Source organism: Stegostoma tigrinum, chromosome 22 (genome assembly GCF_030684315.1).
Source record: "Stegostoma tigrinum isolate sSteTig4 chromosome 22, sSteTig4.hap1, whole genome shotgun sequence".
NCBI classification, from domain to species: Eukaryota; Metazoa; Chordata; class Chondrichthyes; order Orectolobiformes; family Stegostomatidae; genus Stegostoma; species Stegostoma tigrinum.
The window spans coordinates 37,077,094-37,094,522 of record NC_081375.1 but is presented as its reverse complement, the minus strand read 5'-3'; the positions used below and the strand labels follow the sequence as shown (position 1 = coordinate 37,094,522).

The following is a 17,429-nucleotide window of genomic DNA, read 5'->3' as shown; positions in this document are numbered from 1 at the left end:
TAGCCATCACCAAGGAGAAGGTCTGAAGGTGGATAAATCACCTGAACCAGATGGGCTACACTCAAGAGTTCTCGAGATAGTTGAAGACATGGTGGATGCATTAGAGGTGATCTTTCAGGACTCACTGAATCAGGGAGGATCCTAGAGGACTGAAAAATTGTTAATGTAACCCCCTTCTTTAAGAAAGGAGTAAGGCAAAAGTGGGGAAATTACAGGCCAATTAGCCTGACCTTGGTCATTGGTAAAATTTTGGAGTCCATTGTGAAGGATGGGATTTCTGAATACTTGGTGCATGGTAAAATAGAGCAATGTAAGTATGGTTTCATCAAGGGGAGGTCATGCTTGACAAATCTGTTAGAATTCTTTGTGGAGGTAACAAGCATGTTAGACCAAGGAGAGCCAATGGGTATTATCGACTTGGACTTTCAGAAGGCCTTTGGCAAGGTGCTGCACAGGAAGTTGCTGAGTAAGATAACAGCCCATGGTGTTACAGGCAAGGTACTCCACTATGTAGAGAGGCACAATCACCGTGCTAAACGGGACTGATTTTAAACGGGTTTAACTACTCAAGACTGAGTATCCATGAGACGCTGTGGGCTATCAACAGCAGCAGAATCATACTCCTGCACAGTCTGCACCCTCTTGGCCTGACATATTGCTGACTCAACCATTTACCATCAAACTAGGTAATCAATCCTGGTTCAATGGAGAGTGCAGGAGGACATGTCAAGAACATGAAAATGAGGTGTCAACTTGGTGAAACTACCAAACAAGATGACTTCTTAACCAAACATAAGCAGCAAGTGATTAACTAAGATAAGCAATCTTATAACAAATAGATCAGATCTAAACTCTGCAGTCCTGCTCCATCCCGTCACAAATGGTGGTGGACAATAAACAATTCAGTGGTAGGGCAAGTTCCATAAATATGCCCATCCTCAATGACAGAAATGCCCGGCACATCAGTGCAAAAGATAAGGCTGAAGCATTTGCCACAATCATGGCTGGGTGTAAGTGCTGCGTGGTTGATCCTTCTCAGCCTCTTCCAGTAGTCCCCAGCATCACAGATGCCAGTCTTCAGCTAATCTGGTTCATTCCTTCTGATATCAAGAAAAGGCTGGAGGCAGTAGACACTGCATAGAAGTATAGGCCCTGATAACATTCCTGCAATGATACAGAACACTTGTCCTCCAGAACTTGCCTAGCCAAGCTGTTCCAGTATAGCTACAACACTGGCATGTACCTAACAATGTGGAAGATTGCCTAGGTATGAACTGTAAACAGAAAGCAGGTCAAATTCAAACCAGCCAATTACTACCCCATCAGTCTATTCTCGATCTTCATTAAAATGATGGAAGGTGTCATCAGCAATGCTATCAAGCAGCACCTGCCCAACAACAACCAGCTTTCTGATGCCCAGTTTGGGTTTCACCAGGGCCACTCAACTCCTGACCTCATTACAGCCTTGGTTCAAGCAGGGACAAGAATATTGAAGACCAAAGGTGGGGTGAGATTGACAGTCCTTGACATCAAGACCAAAATCAACTGACTCTGTCATCAAAGAGCCCTAGCGAAACTGGAATCAATCCGAATAGTGGAAAACTCTCCACTAGTTGGAGTCATAGCTGGCACATAGATGGTTGTGGTTGTTGGAAGTCAGTCACCTGAGCTCTAAGACATCTCTGTACGAGTTCCTCAGGGTAATGTCCCATATTTAACTATCTTCAGTTGCTTCATCAATGACTTTCCCCCATAACAAGGTCAGAGTTGGGATGTTCATTGATGATTGCACAATATTTAGCATCATTCACATCAACTTGGCTACTGAAGCAGTTTATGTCCAAATACCACAAGATCTGAACCATATCCAGGCTTCACTGGCAAGTAGCATTCCTGCCACACAAATGCCAGGCAATGACCATCTCCAATAAGAGACAATCTAGACATCTCCCTTTGACATTCAATGGTGTTACCATCACAGAATCCCCCACTATCAGCATCTTGAGGGTTGCCATTGACAAGAAACTCAATTGGACTCACCACGTAAATACACTAGCTGCATGAATCGGCCAGAGGCTAGGAATACTGCAGTGAGCAACTCGCCTCTTGACTCCCTAGAGCTTGTCCACCATCTACAATCCACAAGTCAGGTGTATGATGGAATAGCCCCCACTTGCCTGGGTGAGTACAGTTGCAACTACATTTGTGAAGCTTCACACCACCCAGGACAAAGCTCTCTTGATTAGCACCACATCCACAAGCATCCATTTCCTCCACCATCAATGTTCAGTAGCAGCAGTGTGTCCTGTGTACAAGAAGCGTTGCAGAAATTCTGCAAAGATCCTTACACTGACCTTCCAAACCTATAATCACTTCCATCCAGAAGGAGAAGGCAGCAGTACATTGAACACCACCACCAGCAAGTTCCTCTCCAAGTCACTCACCATCCTGACATGAAAATATATCACCATTTCTTCAGCATCGCAAGGTCAAAATCCTGGAATTTCCTCCTAAAGACATTGTAGGTCAACGTACAACACAGGCACTGCAGTGGTTCAAGAAGGTAGCTCACCACCATCCAATCAAGGACAACCAGGGACAGACAATAAATGCTGGCCAGCCAGCAACACACAAGTCCCATGACAGAATAAAATACCATCCAGGACAAAACAGCCTGCTTGTTTGGTACCACATTCAAAAAAATATCATAACCTTTACCACCAACAAGAGGCACTGCAGAACTTCACCAAGGCTTCTTAGTCAGCACATTCCAACCCCAAAAGTACCACCACCTAGAAGGACATAGGCAGCAGATGCACAGATCACCACCATCTACAAATACCTCTCCAAGTGACTCACCATCTGGCAAGCCTAGCTAGGGTAGAGGACAAAAGGGGTCTCAGAGTAAAATACAACAATTACTAAAAGCTGTGCCACAGTTTGGCAGGGTCACGAAAATGAAATCAGCCTTCTTTTTAAGAGGGATAGAACTGAAAAGCAGGTAATATAATCTAGCAAACCTTAGTTTGTCAACATTTAGATTACTGCATGCAGTGAAGGTTGCAGAGACATTGGAGAGGGTGCAGAATAGTTCAAGCAGTTAGCACTGCTACCTCACAGTGCCAGGGACCTGGGTTCAATTCCAGCATTGGGTGGCTGTCTGTGTGGAGTTTGCACGTTCTTCCTGTGTCTATGTGGATTTCCTCTGGATACTGTGGTTTCCTCCCAATGTCCGAAGAAGTACAGGTTAAATGGATTGGCTATGGTAAATTGCCTGTGATGTTCACAAAAGTGGAGGTTAGGCATGGTAAATGAGGAATTACAGGGATGGTGGGTGGGGGGGGGGGGGGGTGGCGGGGAGGGGGGGTGCTGCCTGGTCTGGGTGGGATGTTCTTCAGAGCATTGGTGCAGACTCAAAAGGCTGAATGGCCTCTTTTTACATGATAGGGATTCTAAGTATGACATAGATGATACCAGAAGTGCAAACATATGCATGTTACATTTTGTGATCTCTCCTTTTTCAAAAAAAAAAGCCTGTTGGTGACTAAACAGAGATCTTGAAAATGATGAGTTGATTTGATTGAGTGGATTCAGAGAAAATGTTTCCTCCTTTGGGAAGGAGAATAACTAGAGGCAATCAAAAAAGACAGTCACCAAGAAATCTATCTTGAAACTCAGAAGGAACATTTCTCCCCAATGAGTGAAGAGAATGTAGTACTTGCTACCAAGGAGTATTGAAACAAATGGCATAAATGAATTTAAGAGGTTAGTTGATAAGTATTTGAGGGAGGAGGAAATAGATGGCTATGATGAAAGGTTTAGAGGAGTAAAGATGGGAGGAGCTTTGAGTGGAGTATAAATATTGTTGAGGACCAGTCAGAGCTAAAGGGCAGCATGGTGGCTCAGAGGCTAGCACTGCTGGCTCACAAAACCAGGGATGCAGGTTCGATTCCACCCTCCGGCAACTGTCTGTGTGGAGTTTACAAATTCTCCCTTTGCTGTATGGGTTTCCTCTGAGTACCTTAGTTTCCTTCCACAGTCTAAGGACGTTTTGGTCAGGTGAATTAACCACAGGAAATGCAGGGTTGCAGGGATTGGGTAGGTCAGGGCGGAATGCTCTTCAGAGGGTATGTTTGGACTTGATGGGCTGAATGGCCTGCTTCCACACTATAGGGATTCTATGATTCCAGTTGAGCTGAATGACCTGTTTCTATTCTCTATGTCCTCTGTGATCTTATGTAGTTCCAGTGAATTGGAGACCACAAAATATTCTCTATTCAATAAAGTAGTGACTAGAAAGCAGGAAATTATGGGTCTATTCGCCTAATATCTGTCATTAGAAAAGTTCCAGAATTCAATGTTAAACAAGTAGCAACAGGACATTTAGAAAATGATGATATAATCAGGTGTTAATATGATTTGTGGAAAAGAAACTATATTTGATAAATTTATTAATTTGTGGTTGCAATAAAAATGTTGGATAAGAGAGACCAGTGGATATAGTAATTTTGGGTTTCCAAAAGGAATTTTGGAAAGATGACACACAATCATTTACTACAACAACCCATAACATATTTATACGAAACCTTTATCAGAACAAAACCTTCCAAAGTACCTGACTGGACCATTGTAAAACAAAATGTGTCACTAAGCCACATAAATAACATAATGAACTGGATTTTGGACATGCAGGGAGCCATATTCACATTTTCTCACCTTTGGAGAATTTTACCCACAGCACAACCAGAATCAGGCAGCTAATTTACATAAGTGAAGACCCTAGTTATGAACATGTTGCCACATTATCTTCATTTTGCTGCATCAAGAGACCGCCTTACAATGACATTGCAGGGAAAGACTTCTTTATGCAAAAAAGGCCATGGGAAGAGAAGGACACACCATGCCATTTAAAATTTCCCTGGAGGGGCTTCCTCACATGCATTCAGCCTTTTAATTTTCTTAAATATATTTTTACCTATCTTTTGAATGTTGCAGCACCATTATCTGCTTTAGCAGTGGTCACCATTCCTGGTGGCATTACTGAGTTTGGTCAATAAAGTAAATTTTAAGAAGTTTCTTAAAAAGGAAAGTGAGGTAAAGAGACAAAGAAGTGTAGAGAGGGAATCCCAGAGTATGGGACTAAGACTGTTGAAGACATGATCAGTAATAGTGGAGCAAAAAGAATTCAGAGGGGACTGTTGACATTCTGGAGAGTTTGAAGCTGTAGGATTGAGGGGCAAAGCCTCAGAAGGATTTGAAAACAAGAATGAGAAATATCAATCAAGCCAATGCTCAATTGGGTGCCAGTGAAGGTCAACAGCACAGAGTGAGAGATGAACAGGACTTAGTGAGAGTTAGGACCTAGGCAGTGAAGTTTTAGATGACCTTGAGTTTACAAAAAGTAGAATGTGGGTGATATGCCAAGAGTTGGTTGGAATGGTTGAGCTATCAAAGTCGTGAATTAGGGTTTCAGCAGAAAATAACCTGAGATAAGGCAAAGTTGAACAATATTACAAGAGGTGGAAATAAATGGTGTTAATTCGGTACAACTATCAGGTCAGAAGCTCATCTTGAGATCAGTTGTGACACCAAGGTTGCAAATCTTAAACTGTGGCCAAGAAAAGTGTTGAAATCAATAGCTAGGAAAAGAGTTTGAAGAACAGACCAAAATAAGTAGCAAAGTGTGAAGCTGGATGAACACAGCAGGCCAAGCAGCATCTCAGGAGCACAAAGGCTGACATTTCAGGCCTAGAAAATAAATATCTTCAGTTTTTCCAATATTTATCTGGAAGAAATTTCTGCTTATCCACTACTAGATGTTGGTTAAACAATCTGATATTTTAAAAAGAGTGCAAGCATTCAGAGAGGTAGCAGTGAGGTAGAGCTGAGTGTTGTCAGCGTAAATGTGAAAACTAACATTTTGCCCTCAGTAAATGTCACCAATGAGCAACATTTAGTTTAACTTAAGTACTGTGGCAGGGGCAGAAACCTGACTGGAGAAAACCAGAAAAGATGGGAATGGTTTTGGGAATTGACAACACATTCAAGGACTTTGGAAAAGAAAAGGAGGCTGAAGGTATACTGATAGTTTGGCTGGACAGTGTAGTCAAGGGTTCATTTCTTTTAAGTTGAAGAATGATCAAGGAAGATTTAAAGGGAAGACAACACCTGAATTGAGAAAACCATTTGCAATATCTGCTAAATGGGGACCAGAAGGAGATGTGGGGTGGTTTGCAGTTTAATGAGAATAGGATCATAGGAGCAGGCAGTGGGTTTCATGAACAGGCTGAGCTCAGAGAGGACATGAAGGGAGATAGGAGAAAAATAAGAGCAAGATGTAAGCTTCAGGCATAGGGAAAGGGACACTTCAGAGGAAATTTGGCCAGGTGAGCTAGCAGGCAGGGATTCAACAACAGCTGGTTGGATTGTTCAATCATAGAGACAAAGAAATGCCAGAGATAAGAAGACATTTCTTGTCTCTGACAGTAGCGAATCTATGGAATTTTTACTGCAGAGGACTGTTCAGCTGGATAAATAAATATTATCAAGGCTGAGGCAGACAGGCATTTAATGAGGTAGGGGAATCAAGATTAATGGGGATTAGACAGGAAAGTGATGTTGAGGAATATCAGATCAGCCATGATTTCAACGAATGAAAAAACTGACTCGATGGGCTGAATGCCTAGTTCTACTACTGTGTCTTGTAGCCTTCTGGTATAACTGTTTGCTTAATTCAGGTACCAGCCAGGGATCACTCAGATCCCTCTGTACCATGACTTCTGCTATCTCTCTCCATTTAAGTTATATACTTTTTAAATTCTCCATGCCAAAGTGGACAAGTTTACATTTTCCTACATTCTACTCTGCCTTTCAATTTCTTGCCCACTCACTTAATCTATCTAAATCACTTTTTCAGACTCTACTTCCCCCGACATCTTACTTTCCTACCTATCTTGGCATCATTAGCAAATTGAGCTGCTTTTTGTTCAATGCAAGTAACTGGTATTGATTATAAAGATTTCAAACCAAGCACCATTGTCTGTGCCAATCCACTGGTTACATCCTATCATCTCAAAATTACACTGTGACTGGTTTACAATAAAAATTCTAAATCTGGATGTATAAATATAAATATGAATTTTCATTTTGAATAATGTAGGTCTAAAAGTATGCTGCCAATTGGTTCCTGTTCTCTAACCACATCTTGTTTTGAATTTGCATTTGGTTTTGACTTTCCAACATACGCACGTCACAGGAAACTGACACATAAACACAATGACAGCGATGCCCATTATTTTGTGGTGCAATTATTGCATGCGCAATTAAGCTGTACAAACTGGGAAAACCCCACCCGAAGTTCCTCATTTGTGGAAACTGATTTTAGTGCATGTGGCTGCTAGAGTTGGTCAGAGCTGTCATGGATGTAGGAAGGAAAAGTGGAAGCCTGGATTTTAATGTTGAGTTCTGCTCAGGTGCTTCCCAATGCCTCCTCCCATCTACCATGAATTGAAATATGTCATGTTAATGATTTACATCTCACTAAGTGATTACTTCACCCACATCCCTTCTGATCCAATGTCAACCACATTTCTCATGCAGGGTTAATTTACATCATCTGTAGCCTGCACGTTTTAAACAACCTCTCCAATCTTGTCAATAAGTTGCATTTATGAAGTACATTCAACTGTGTGAGAAGTCAATAGAACTTCACAAGAGCATACTTGAGGGACAAAGCTAGGTGAAATAGGAAAGTGAAATCAAAGCTAGTTTTAACGACAATCTCAATGGATCACTTAAGTATTCTCACATATAATTATTTGAACACAGGGGATATGCCTTCAGTTACCTATGTCTGAAACTTTCGAATACTCTACCTGTCGCTCTCGAGCTCTCTTCATGTGCTTTCTTCCTTTAGGACAGACCTGTAACATATCTATTTTAAGCAAGTTCTTTGGTTAACCTGACCTTAATCTCCTTATGCGGCTAAGGATCATACTTTGTTTTATAATGCTGCTATTAAGCACATTGGGAGATTTAGTTACATTAAAAGCCATTATATGAAAATTAGTTTTTGCTGCTATTTAAGAAAGGGAAGGTAGAAGAACAGCATTCCAGTGCATGAGGCTACAGATAACTGCCAGTGTGAGGGTGAAGAGAAGGGAATGGATAAAAGTATCGACTGAAGGAAATGAGGGAGTGAGAGTGGAAGGTCGGAGTGAGGGAGGTGGGGAGAGGGAGAATGGGGAGAGAGAGTGGGTTTGAGGGAGGGAGTAAGAGAGGGGAATCGGGGCTGAGGGAGTTAAAGAGTCACAGGGATGAGAGAGCAGGTGGGGAAAAGAGAAGGGGTGGGGGAGAGAGAGAAAAGGGGTGAGGGAGTTAGAGGTGATGATGGAGTGAGAGAGGAGGATGGGGAAGAGGTGAGGTCAGGGGAGAGAGGTGGGGGTCAGGTTGGTGGACAAGAGGGGGTATTGGGGTAGGAGGGGTGTTGGCGGTGAGGGAGTGACAGAGGGTGGGGAAATGAGAGGGGGCTTGGGGGTGAGAGACTGAGAAAGGGGGTGGGGAGAGAGAGGTTGTGGGAGTGTAGGGGGTGGGGTGAGGATGGTGGGGAAATCAGAGAGGGGTGGTGTGGGGAAGTCAGACAGGGGTCAGGGGTGTGGGGGAGATGGGGTGGGGAGAGAGAAGGGGAGTTGGAGGTGAGGGATGATTGGGTGTAAGACTGAAGGGGGTGCAGGAGTGAGGAGTATGGGGGAGACATGGGAGTGGGGAAGTGGGAAAGGGGAGTTGGGGAATGGGGGGAGGGGAAAGGGTTTGGACCTAGTCAACCCCAAGATTAGAACAATAAAAACTGTGAATGTGCTAGAAGTGGATTTACGAGCGTAGGGATGTGGGAGGGTCGTCAGGTTCGAGAGATTTGCAGACAAGGCAGAGAATTTTAAATTTGTGGTGCTGCTGATCTAGGGGAATAATGTAGGTCAAAAGCAGAGGGGTGAACAGAGAATGCGACTCGGTGCAAAATAAGGAAGAGGCAGCAGAGGTTTAGATGCAGTTAAATTTATGCATGGTGTAAGCGTACGGTCGACCCGAACAGTGCTAAAAGAGTTTAGATGTAACAAAGACATGGATGAGTCCCAATTCTACCCTCTGCTCCAATCCAGTTTTAAGGATACTCAACTGTGAATATGAAATTTCTTGGTAGCACTGAGGTTGTGACCTCTTTTGATGCTTATTCATCAGATTTCCATGTCTCAAAAAATATAGAGTACATTATTTTGACACATTTATTTATTCACTCAATTTACTTTGCAAACTCTTCTCCTCTACATAACACAAATATACCAGGTCAATAGTTGACATTTGTTTATCAAATTGAGATGATCGTTGAAAACATACCTTTTAGATTTTCTGTGTTGCTTGCCAATTTGAAGTTAGCCTTGATACTTGAATAACTCTTCCAACTCTAATGCATTATTATTGTTCCAGATAATGGAAAACCAAAATCTCAACGTCTACGTACTACATTATGGAATTAACAACCAAGTCTCTGAAAAAGGGTCCCGATCTGAAACATCAACTTTCCTGCTCCTCTGATGCTGCTGGCCTGCTGTGTTCCTCCAGGTTCACACTGTTATCTCTGACTCCAGCATCTGCAGTTCTGGCTATCCTGAGTGAGTTATATCCTCCAAAATATTGCTTTTGAATTAGTCTACGTTCACATTGGTATTTGAATGATTTCTGAAATCACATTAATTCATAATTGCTCATTAAATGTGTAATTAAATCATTAGCCTCATTTTGGTAATTATCTTTGGAATGTCGATAGTTTGCCATCAGGAAGTACGGCACAGCTGACATAGTGAACAATTGAGCAATTATTTGCTTTTTGACGAATCCTCAGGAAGATATTTGCTCAGTTTTGTTTCTACCTCCCACCAACGAAATTCAGCTCATACTGGAGCACTGCCACTCCTCTAAAACTGCAAAGCAATCAATGAATATTACAACAAATTTGTCATACTAACTGTAGTTTTGATATTTTTAAATCAATCTACTCAGATTTGTTCTGTTACATATCTAGAATATGTGGGACTTGAGATCAGGCTTTCTGACTCAGAGGTAGGGCCACTACCACTTTACACAACAGCCCTTACCAACGAGCATAATGAGAGTGAATAGGAGAACAAGATGACGACGTGAGCATGACATAGCAAGAACATCAGCATATAAGTGTCTAAAGGAAATGGATGTGTGAATCTGTCTCAGATGTTGTGTATTACAGAGAAGTATATTATAAATGGGAGTGAGAAGTAAATACAAATGTTCAAAGAACTTCCTAGAGTCAGATAGCAGTTACTGTTAAGGGGAAACAAGGACATATTATGTATTATATTACAAGGATAGCATTCTCTCCAAACTGCAAAATCAAACCCTCAGCCACAAGCCTCATGACGATCCAAGCATAATTAGAATCTTCAGAAAGAATCCACGCAATTTTTTAAAAACTGCCAATGCCAACATAAAATATTCTAATGAGAATTGACTTGCAGTCTAAAACTTGACAAAATAGTTGTGTTTATGGGGTTGGAGCAATCAAGCTAGCCTGGAATCTTCTTGAACAATTCAAAGAAAATAAACAATAAAAACTGGTTTCTATGTGGTTAATAAGACCATAAGAATTAGGAACAGGAGTAGGTCGTTTGGCCCCTCAAGCCTTCTCCATCATTCCATAAGGTTATGGCTGGTCCAGCACTCCTCATATCCATTTTCCTGCATTGTTCCCTTCACCCTCGATTCCCCTTCTGATCAATAATCTATCTATCTCAGCCTTAAGTACACACAAGGACTCCGCACCCACAGCTCTCTGTGGCAAGGAGTTCCAAAGTCTCAAAACCCTCTGAGAGAAGAAATTCCTCCTCATGTTAATCTTAAATTGATGCTCCTTCGTCCTAAGATTATGCCCTCTGCCTACACTCTCCCATCAAGGACAATTTCCTCTCCGCAGTTACCTGTATCCTCACGGCATTTACCCTAAGAATCCTATTTGTTTCAATGAGATGACTCTCATTCTTTCAAACTCCACCAAGTAGATTCAAAACCTGTTTAGCCTTTGCTGTCAGGGATCCCATTCAGGGATCATCCTAGTGAACATTCCCTGAACTGCCTCCAATGAAATGATATTTTTCCTTAAATAAGGGGGCCAAAAAGCTCACAATACTAAATTGCACAAACTAAACATTGAAAATTAACTTCAAGAATGTTAAAAGAAAATTGGATTTAGAATGAAAATGATTGAACATGTAAAATAACATAGTCTGAGTATCATGAAGACATTCTGCTGAATTGAAACACTTTCTTTTCCTAGCACACATGGAACCCAGTTTCACCTGGGCCCCAGAAGTAGAGGTGATCTGGAGTCTGTGAAGTGACTGTAAAATATATTATATGGGGTTGCACCTGAGATCCATTGGGAACCTTCATCTCCCCTGACAACACCCTGTCTCTGCTGGAAGACCCCAGTTCCCAGGGAAAACTCTACCTCTGCTAAGAACCAGCACCCATCCTCCAACTGGGAACACTCAACTCCACTAGGAATGCCCATCCTGACTCTATTGAATGGAAAGATGGTCCAGAGGGAAGTTGAAGACTAAGGGTGGAGACAGAGCAGGAGCAATGGATGTTTCTATGAGTTACATGGTCATACTATATTTTCCACCACGGCTTGAACTGTAACTAACCATACACTTCTGCCCAGTAACTATTGTTTCAGTTTCGCAAGTCGGGTAAGAAGTATATTTGGAACGTATTTTGATTAAAGTTTGATTCATTTTCTTTTATTCTCATTGTTTATCTCACCTTTGGCCTCAATCATGGTCACCGTGCAATAATTTATTTCTAACATTACAGCACTTACCCTCCAAAACCCTGTTAAACAGGGGTTCAGTCTTGCTGAATCCTAAGCCAGTTAAAGATCCTAGTTCCCAAGGCCAAATTCAACGTCAGACCCTAAATGGCAGAAAGATCAGCCAGCCTGACAGGACGCGCTCACATTTCGTGCTTGCTCCAGTAAAACTGTGGACCCACACCTCCAACACAACCAAGACCATACCAAATCCCAATGCCTTAATTGTCAACACCCAGTTGTTGAATGTGTGTAAACTATATTAGGGGTGTTATGTCTAATTAGGCCAGACATTTATACATTGAATCGTCCAGCATAGAAGAAAGGTATAAGGGTCATAGTATCTGCTAGCTTGTCCATTTCAAGCACACCGACTCCCACAGCTACCTAGAGTACACCTCCTCCCACCCACGATCCTGCGAAAAGTCCATCCCCAATTCCCAATTTCTCCGCCCCCAGGATGAGGCATTCCACTCCCGCACATCCCAGATGTCCAAGTTCTTCAAGGACCGCAACTTTCCCCCCACAGTGGTCGTCAATGCCCTTGACCGCGTTTCCCGCAACACATCCCTCACACCCCACCCCCGCCACAACCGCACCAAGAGGATCTCCCTCGTTCTCACACACCACCCCACCAACCTCCAGATACAACGCATCATCCTCCGACACTTCCGCCATCTACAATCCGAGCCTCACCACCCAAGACATTTTTCCATCCCCACCCTTGTCTGCCTTCTGGAGAGACCACTCTCTCCGTGACTCCCTTGTTCGCTCCACCCTCCCCTCCAACCCCACCACATCCGGCACCTTCCCCTACAACCGCAGGAAGTGCTACACTTGCCCCCACACCTCCTCTCTCACCCCCATCCCAGGCCCCAAGATGACTTTCCATATGAAGCAGATGTTCACCTGCACATCTGCCAATGCGGTATACTGTACCCACTGTACCCGGTGTGGCTTCCTCTACATTGGGGAAACCAAGCGGAGGCTTGGGGACCGCTTTGCAGAACACCTCCGCTTGGTTCACAATAAACAACTGCACCTCCCAGTCGCGAACCATTTTAACTCCCCCTACCATTCTTTAGACAACATGTCCATCATGGGCCTCCTGCAGTGCCACAATGATGCCACCCGAAGGTTGCAGGAACAGCAACTCATTCGGCTTGGGAACCCTGCAGCCCAATGGTATCAATGTGGACTTCACAAGCTTCAAAATCTCCCCTTCCCCCACCGCATCCCAAAACCAGCCCAGCTCATCCCCTCCCCCCACTGCATCCCAAAAACAGCCCAGCTTGTCTCCGCCTCCCTAACCTGTTCTTCCTCTCACCCATCCCTTCCTCCCACCTCAAGCTGCACCTCCATTTCCTACCTACTAACCTCATCCCACCTCCTTGACCTGTCCGTCTTCCCCGGACTGACCTATACGCTTCCTACCTGCCGACCTATACTCTCCTTTCCACCTATCTTCTTTTCTCTCCATCTTCGGTCCGCCTCCCCCCCCCTCCCTATTTATTCCAGAACCCTCTCCAATGAAGGGTCTAGGCCCGAAACGTCAGCTTTTGTGCTCCTGAGATGCTGCTTGGCCTGCTGTGCATTGCTTGGCTGGCGGTAAGAGGGGCTCTGCCAGTGAGATTCTTTATGCATGCCCGGAATCTCTGCACCACCGCACGCTGCCCTCGAGGTGGCTGCGGGGGGGACGAGACTGTCGATCACCTCCTTCTGGAGTGTGCCTATGCGCAGGAGGTCTGGGTGGGGATGCAGTGGTATTTGTCGAGGTTCGTCCCGAGCAGCTCCGTGACGTGGGACTCCGTGCTCTACGGGCTGTTTCTGGGGACGCACACCGAGACCAACATCAACTGCGCCTGGAGGATCATCAATGCGGTGAAAGATGCTCTTTGCTCTGCCTGCAACTTGCTGGACTGCCAGCTGAAAGAACTGACCCCAACTGAGTGTTGCAGACTGGCGCACTCCAAGGTCCAGGACTACATGCTGAGGGACGCGCTAAAGCTTGGGGCAGCCGCCGCCAAGGCGCGGTGGGGAAAGACCACGGTATGAAACTCCTCGTCCAGAATAGGAAAGAGAACCCTATCTGGTAACTGGGCCCAGCTGGCGCCTTCCCCAACTGGTCAGGGGGCCAACGGGGACTGTGCGGGGTGACGACTGCCGGGGTGTTTTCTTTGCTTTGTTTTTTTCTCCTTCTTTGTTTTTATCCCTTAGTTGGTGGATGTACCCCCTGGGTAACCCGGAGCGGCTCGCATGACTGGGTAGGTGTGTAAATATGTTTTAGTTTTTGTACATCTTACGAATAAAGTATATTTTTTCAAATAAAAATAAGCTGCTTGGCCTGCTGTGTTCATCCAGCTTCACACTTTGTTATCTCTCAATCCCCTACTCTTTTTCCATAGCTCTGATATGCTTACATTTTTGAATATGTCCAATTCCAATTATGGCCTTAATTTCTTATTTTAAAGTCCAGTGATGTTTAAAGAAGGCCAGCTTCAGCAACACCCTCCTATTTAAGATTAAATTGAAATTCCCCCATCTTAATAAATTGAAATACCATCGTTGATGCCTCTTTTTATTAAAATTCACTGATATTTAATTTTCCCCTTTAAGATGTGATATTATTATCCAGTTCTTCAGGCAGCAGATTAAACCACAGGCAATATCGCAACGGCCATATTGGAGAAGTAACGTCTCCCTTTTCAGGACACCCTAATGTCTCAGAGGGCACGTGGTCAAATTCACTTTTGTCCGATGTTAGCACGTTGTAGCAGGGTTACAGTGAGGTTTGACTGTTTGCCTTGTTCAGAAACTCAGTTCCAGGGACCCTGGAGTCTACTGAGAATTTGCAGGAGGACAGTGTGCAATATGGGTGCCTGGCTAGGCTGCTACAGAGAGCAAGTGAACCATTCCCCTGCACAACATCCATAGTCCCCCATATCCCAATACACCCTCCGCATCTTCCATGCCTGCACAAGCAGACTCTTTCCCCCTTCATCCTCCCATCCCCCTACCTCTCCACTTCTCCCATATTGTTTTGTACATGCCACTGGGCCTTCACACATAGCCAAATCTTCCCAGCTTTTCCCATGCATTTTCTCCACTCAATCCCCATCTCCACTGCATCCCCACAACATCCCTGCACCCCTACGACACTCCACATCCCCTCAAATCCGTGGTCCTTCCCCATGCTCCCTGTGCACCTCAAACCCAAAATGCTCCTTCTGTAATTCGCAGACACCTGCTTCCCCTTCTGAATTTCCATTCTCTGCTCTCTGACGGCTCATGCTTTCCGTCCGTTCCTGCAATCTCTGCCCTCCTGTTCATAAGATCCTAAGAAATAAGATCAGGAGTAGACTATTTGGTCCTTAGGGTCTGCTAACCCATTCATTAGGACAATGACTGATCTTTATGGAATAGTTAATTTGCTCCAACCCTTTAAAATAGCTTTCTCTCATTCTGGGTATTATATTGTCACGTAGGTGAATGATTACGAGAGCTGGGATGACTAGGACAGTTGAAAAGGGCCCTCTCACCAAAAACTTAGAACACACGGAGGCTGAAATCAAAATGACCCGACTTGTTTATGTGAAATTCAGGCTGTACTTCTCGACCAGCTTTCTCAAGTACACACCCTCCAAACGCGTCTACGTAGGGCCCACAACCTCCTCCTCCTCCGGCTCCAACCGTCACCGCCGCGACCTCTGACCCCCTCCGACCCAAGTCCCGCCCCTTACCCCAGCTGAACCCGCGCGATATTTCCCAGATTCAACGAGATTTTCAGACCGCTGGGATAATATGGCGGAGGGTGAAAGTCTGGAATCATGGCTTAGTGAGTATTGAGGCTTTTCAGGGCCTGTCGCTGGGGAGTGGGGACACAGTGGTCACCCGAGAACATTAGAGTACATACTGTTGGGCGCAGTTCCGTTTCTGTACAACACTATACATTACTGCCTGGGCGAGAGAGTCACTGCATAGCGCTGGGATGCAGGACTGATGGGAATAGGACAGTCAGTCAGTCAGTGTACTTTACAGGTACACTACTGCTGGGGACACATCTGCTACTATGAAATGCACAAGTCCATTGCTGTCGGGCGCAGGTTGGTCATTATAACAGTAGGGTACGAAACTGCTGGATACAAGCCTGTCTCTGCGTAACGACTGCATAGTACTCGTGGACACAATTCTGCCACTGCAACACTGGTACGATAGTATTGAAGACAGGTCTGTTTCTGGGTAGTGCTGGGCTACAGTACTGGTGCAGACAGGGCTATTACAATATGATGCAGTCATACAGTTGTGGTGGAAAGAGGAACGTCACTGTACTATGCTGAGACTAACACCTGGGTTTAGCAGTTTTTCCCCCTCCCTTGGATATGGGACAGAACTTGTTGCCTATCCCTAATTGCCCTTGAGACCGGAGTGTTGATCCACCATCTTGATCTGTTACTATCCAACTACTGTAGACAGTGAAGGAACAGTAATGTAGTTCCAAGTTGCTTAAAAATACATCGGTGTAATACAGGGACAGACATCATGGTATTCTCATGTGTCTCCTGCCTTCCTCTTCCAGGTAGTAGGGGTCACAGGTTTGGAAGGTGCTGCCAGAGGAGCCTGCATATTGTAGATAGTTCACACTGCTGCAACTGTGTTGATGGTGCAGAGTGAATGTTTAATGTGGTAGATGGGATGCCAATCAAATATTATTCAGGACAATGTTTGAGTTTCTTGAGTGCTGTTGGGGATGCTGTCATCCAGGCCCCACCCTTGACCATCTGTTCTATACTGCAATAAATCTGTATGTGTTGCTGTCTTATGGATGTTTTACAGACCTTCTCTTGTAGCCACAATATTCCTATTTTTGATTCAGTCCAGTTTCTAATTGATCGTGACCAGTAGGATTTTGTTAGTCAGGGAGTCAGCAACGATATTACAGTTGAATGTCAAGGGAAATGGTTAGAGACTTTCTTTTTTTGGAGAAAGTCTTAGCCTGGCACGTGTGGCATGAATGTTTATTGCCTGTCATCAACCCAGTCTGGGATATTGTCGAGGCTATATATGAACATTGGTCTGCTTCATTAGCTGAGGAGTCAGAAATACTATTGAATATTATGCAATTATCAGGAACTATCCCCACTTCCAACATATTATGGAGTGAATATCCTTAATGAATCAGCTGAACATGGCTGTGCCTAGGACATTACAGTGAGGAACTTCTACAATGATATCCTGGGACAGATGTGATTTGTCTGTAATGACTATAACCATCTTTCTTTGAGACAGGTATGACTCCAGTGGAGATTTTTTTTCCATGATTCCCATTGACTCCGTTTTTACTTGGGTTTCTTGAAACACACAATCTGTCAAATGCTACCTTGATGTCAAGGGAAGTCACTTGCACCTCCCGTTTTAAATTCAGTTTTTTTTTGTCCATGTTTGCATTTAAGGCTGTAATAATTTCAGGAGTGAAGTGACTCAGGTGGAAATCCATCTGAAAGTTAGTGAGCGTGTTATTGCATTGTAAGTGTTG

At 44.1% G+C, this 17,429-nt stretch overlaps 1 protein-coding gene across 4 annotated transcripts in view; it reads left to right on the top strand.

Moving 5' to 3' along the window:
- The window catches only part of gga3b (golgi associated, gamma adaptin ear containing, ARF binding protein 3b), an 87,294-nt gene that overhangs the window by 4,923 nt on the left and 64,942 nt on the right, over window positions 1-17,429 (top strand). For 2 of the 4 annotated variants that reach the window (XM_059653780.1, XM_059653779.1), the window contains exon 2: window positions 9,481-9,665. In XM_059653780.1, the coding sequence (XP_059509763.1) occupies window positions 9,521-9,665 (145 nt within the window). In that variant the 5' untranslated portion in view covers window positions 9,481-9,520. Of the gene's footprint in view, window positions 1-9,480; window positions 9,666-13,581; window positions 14,161-15,645; window positions 15,732-17,429 lie in introns of those variants that run through there. The other 2 variants (XM_048554756.2, XM_048554754.2) reach the window with 2 other exon arrangements.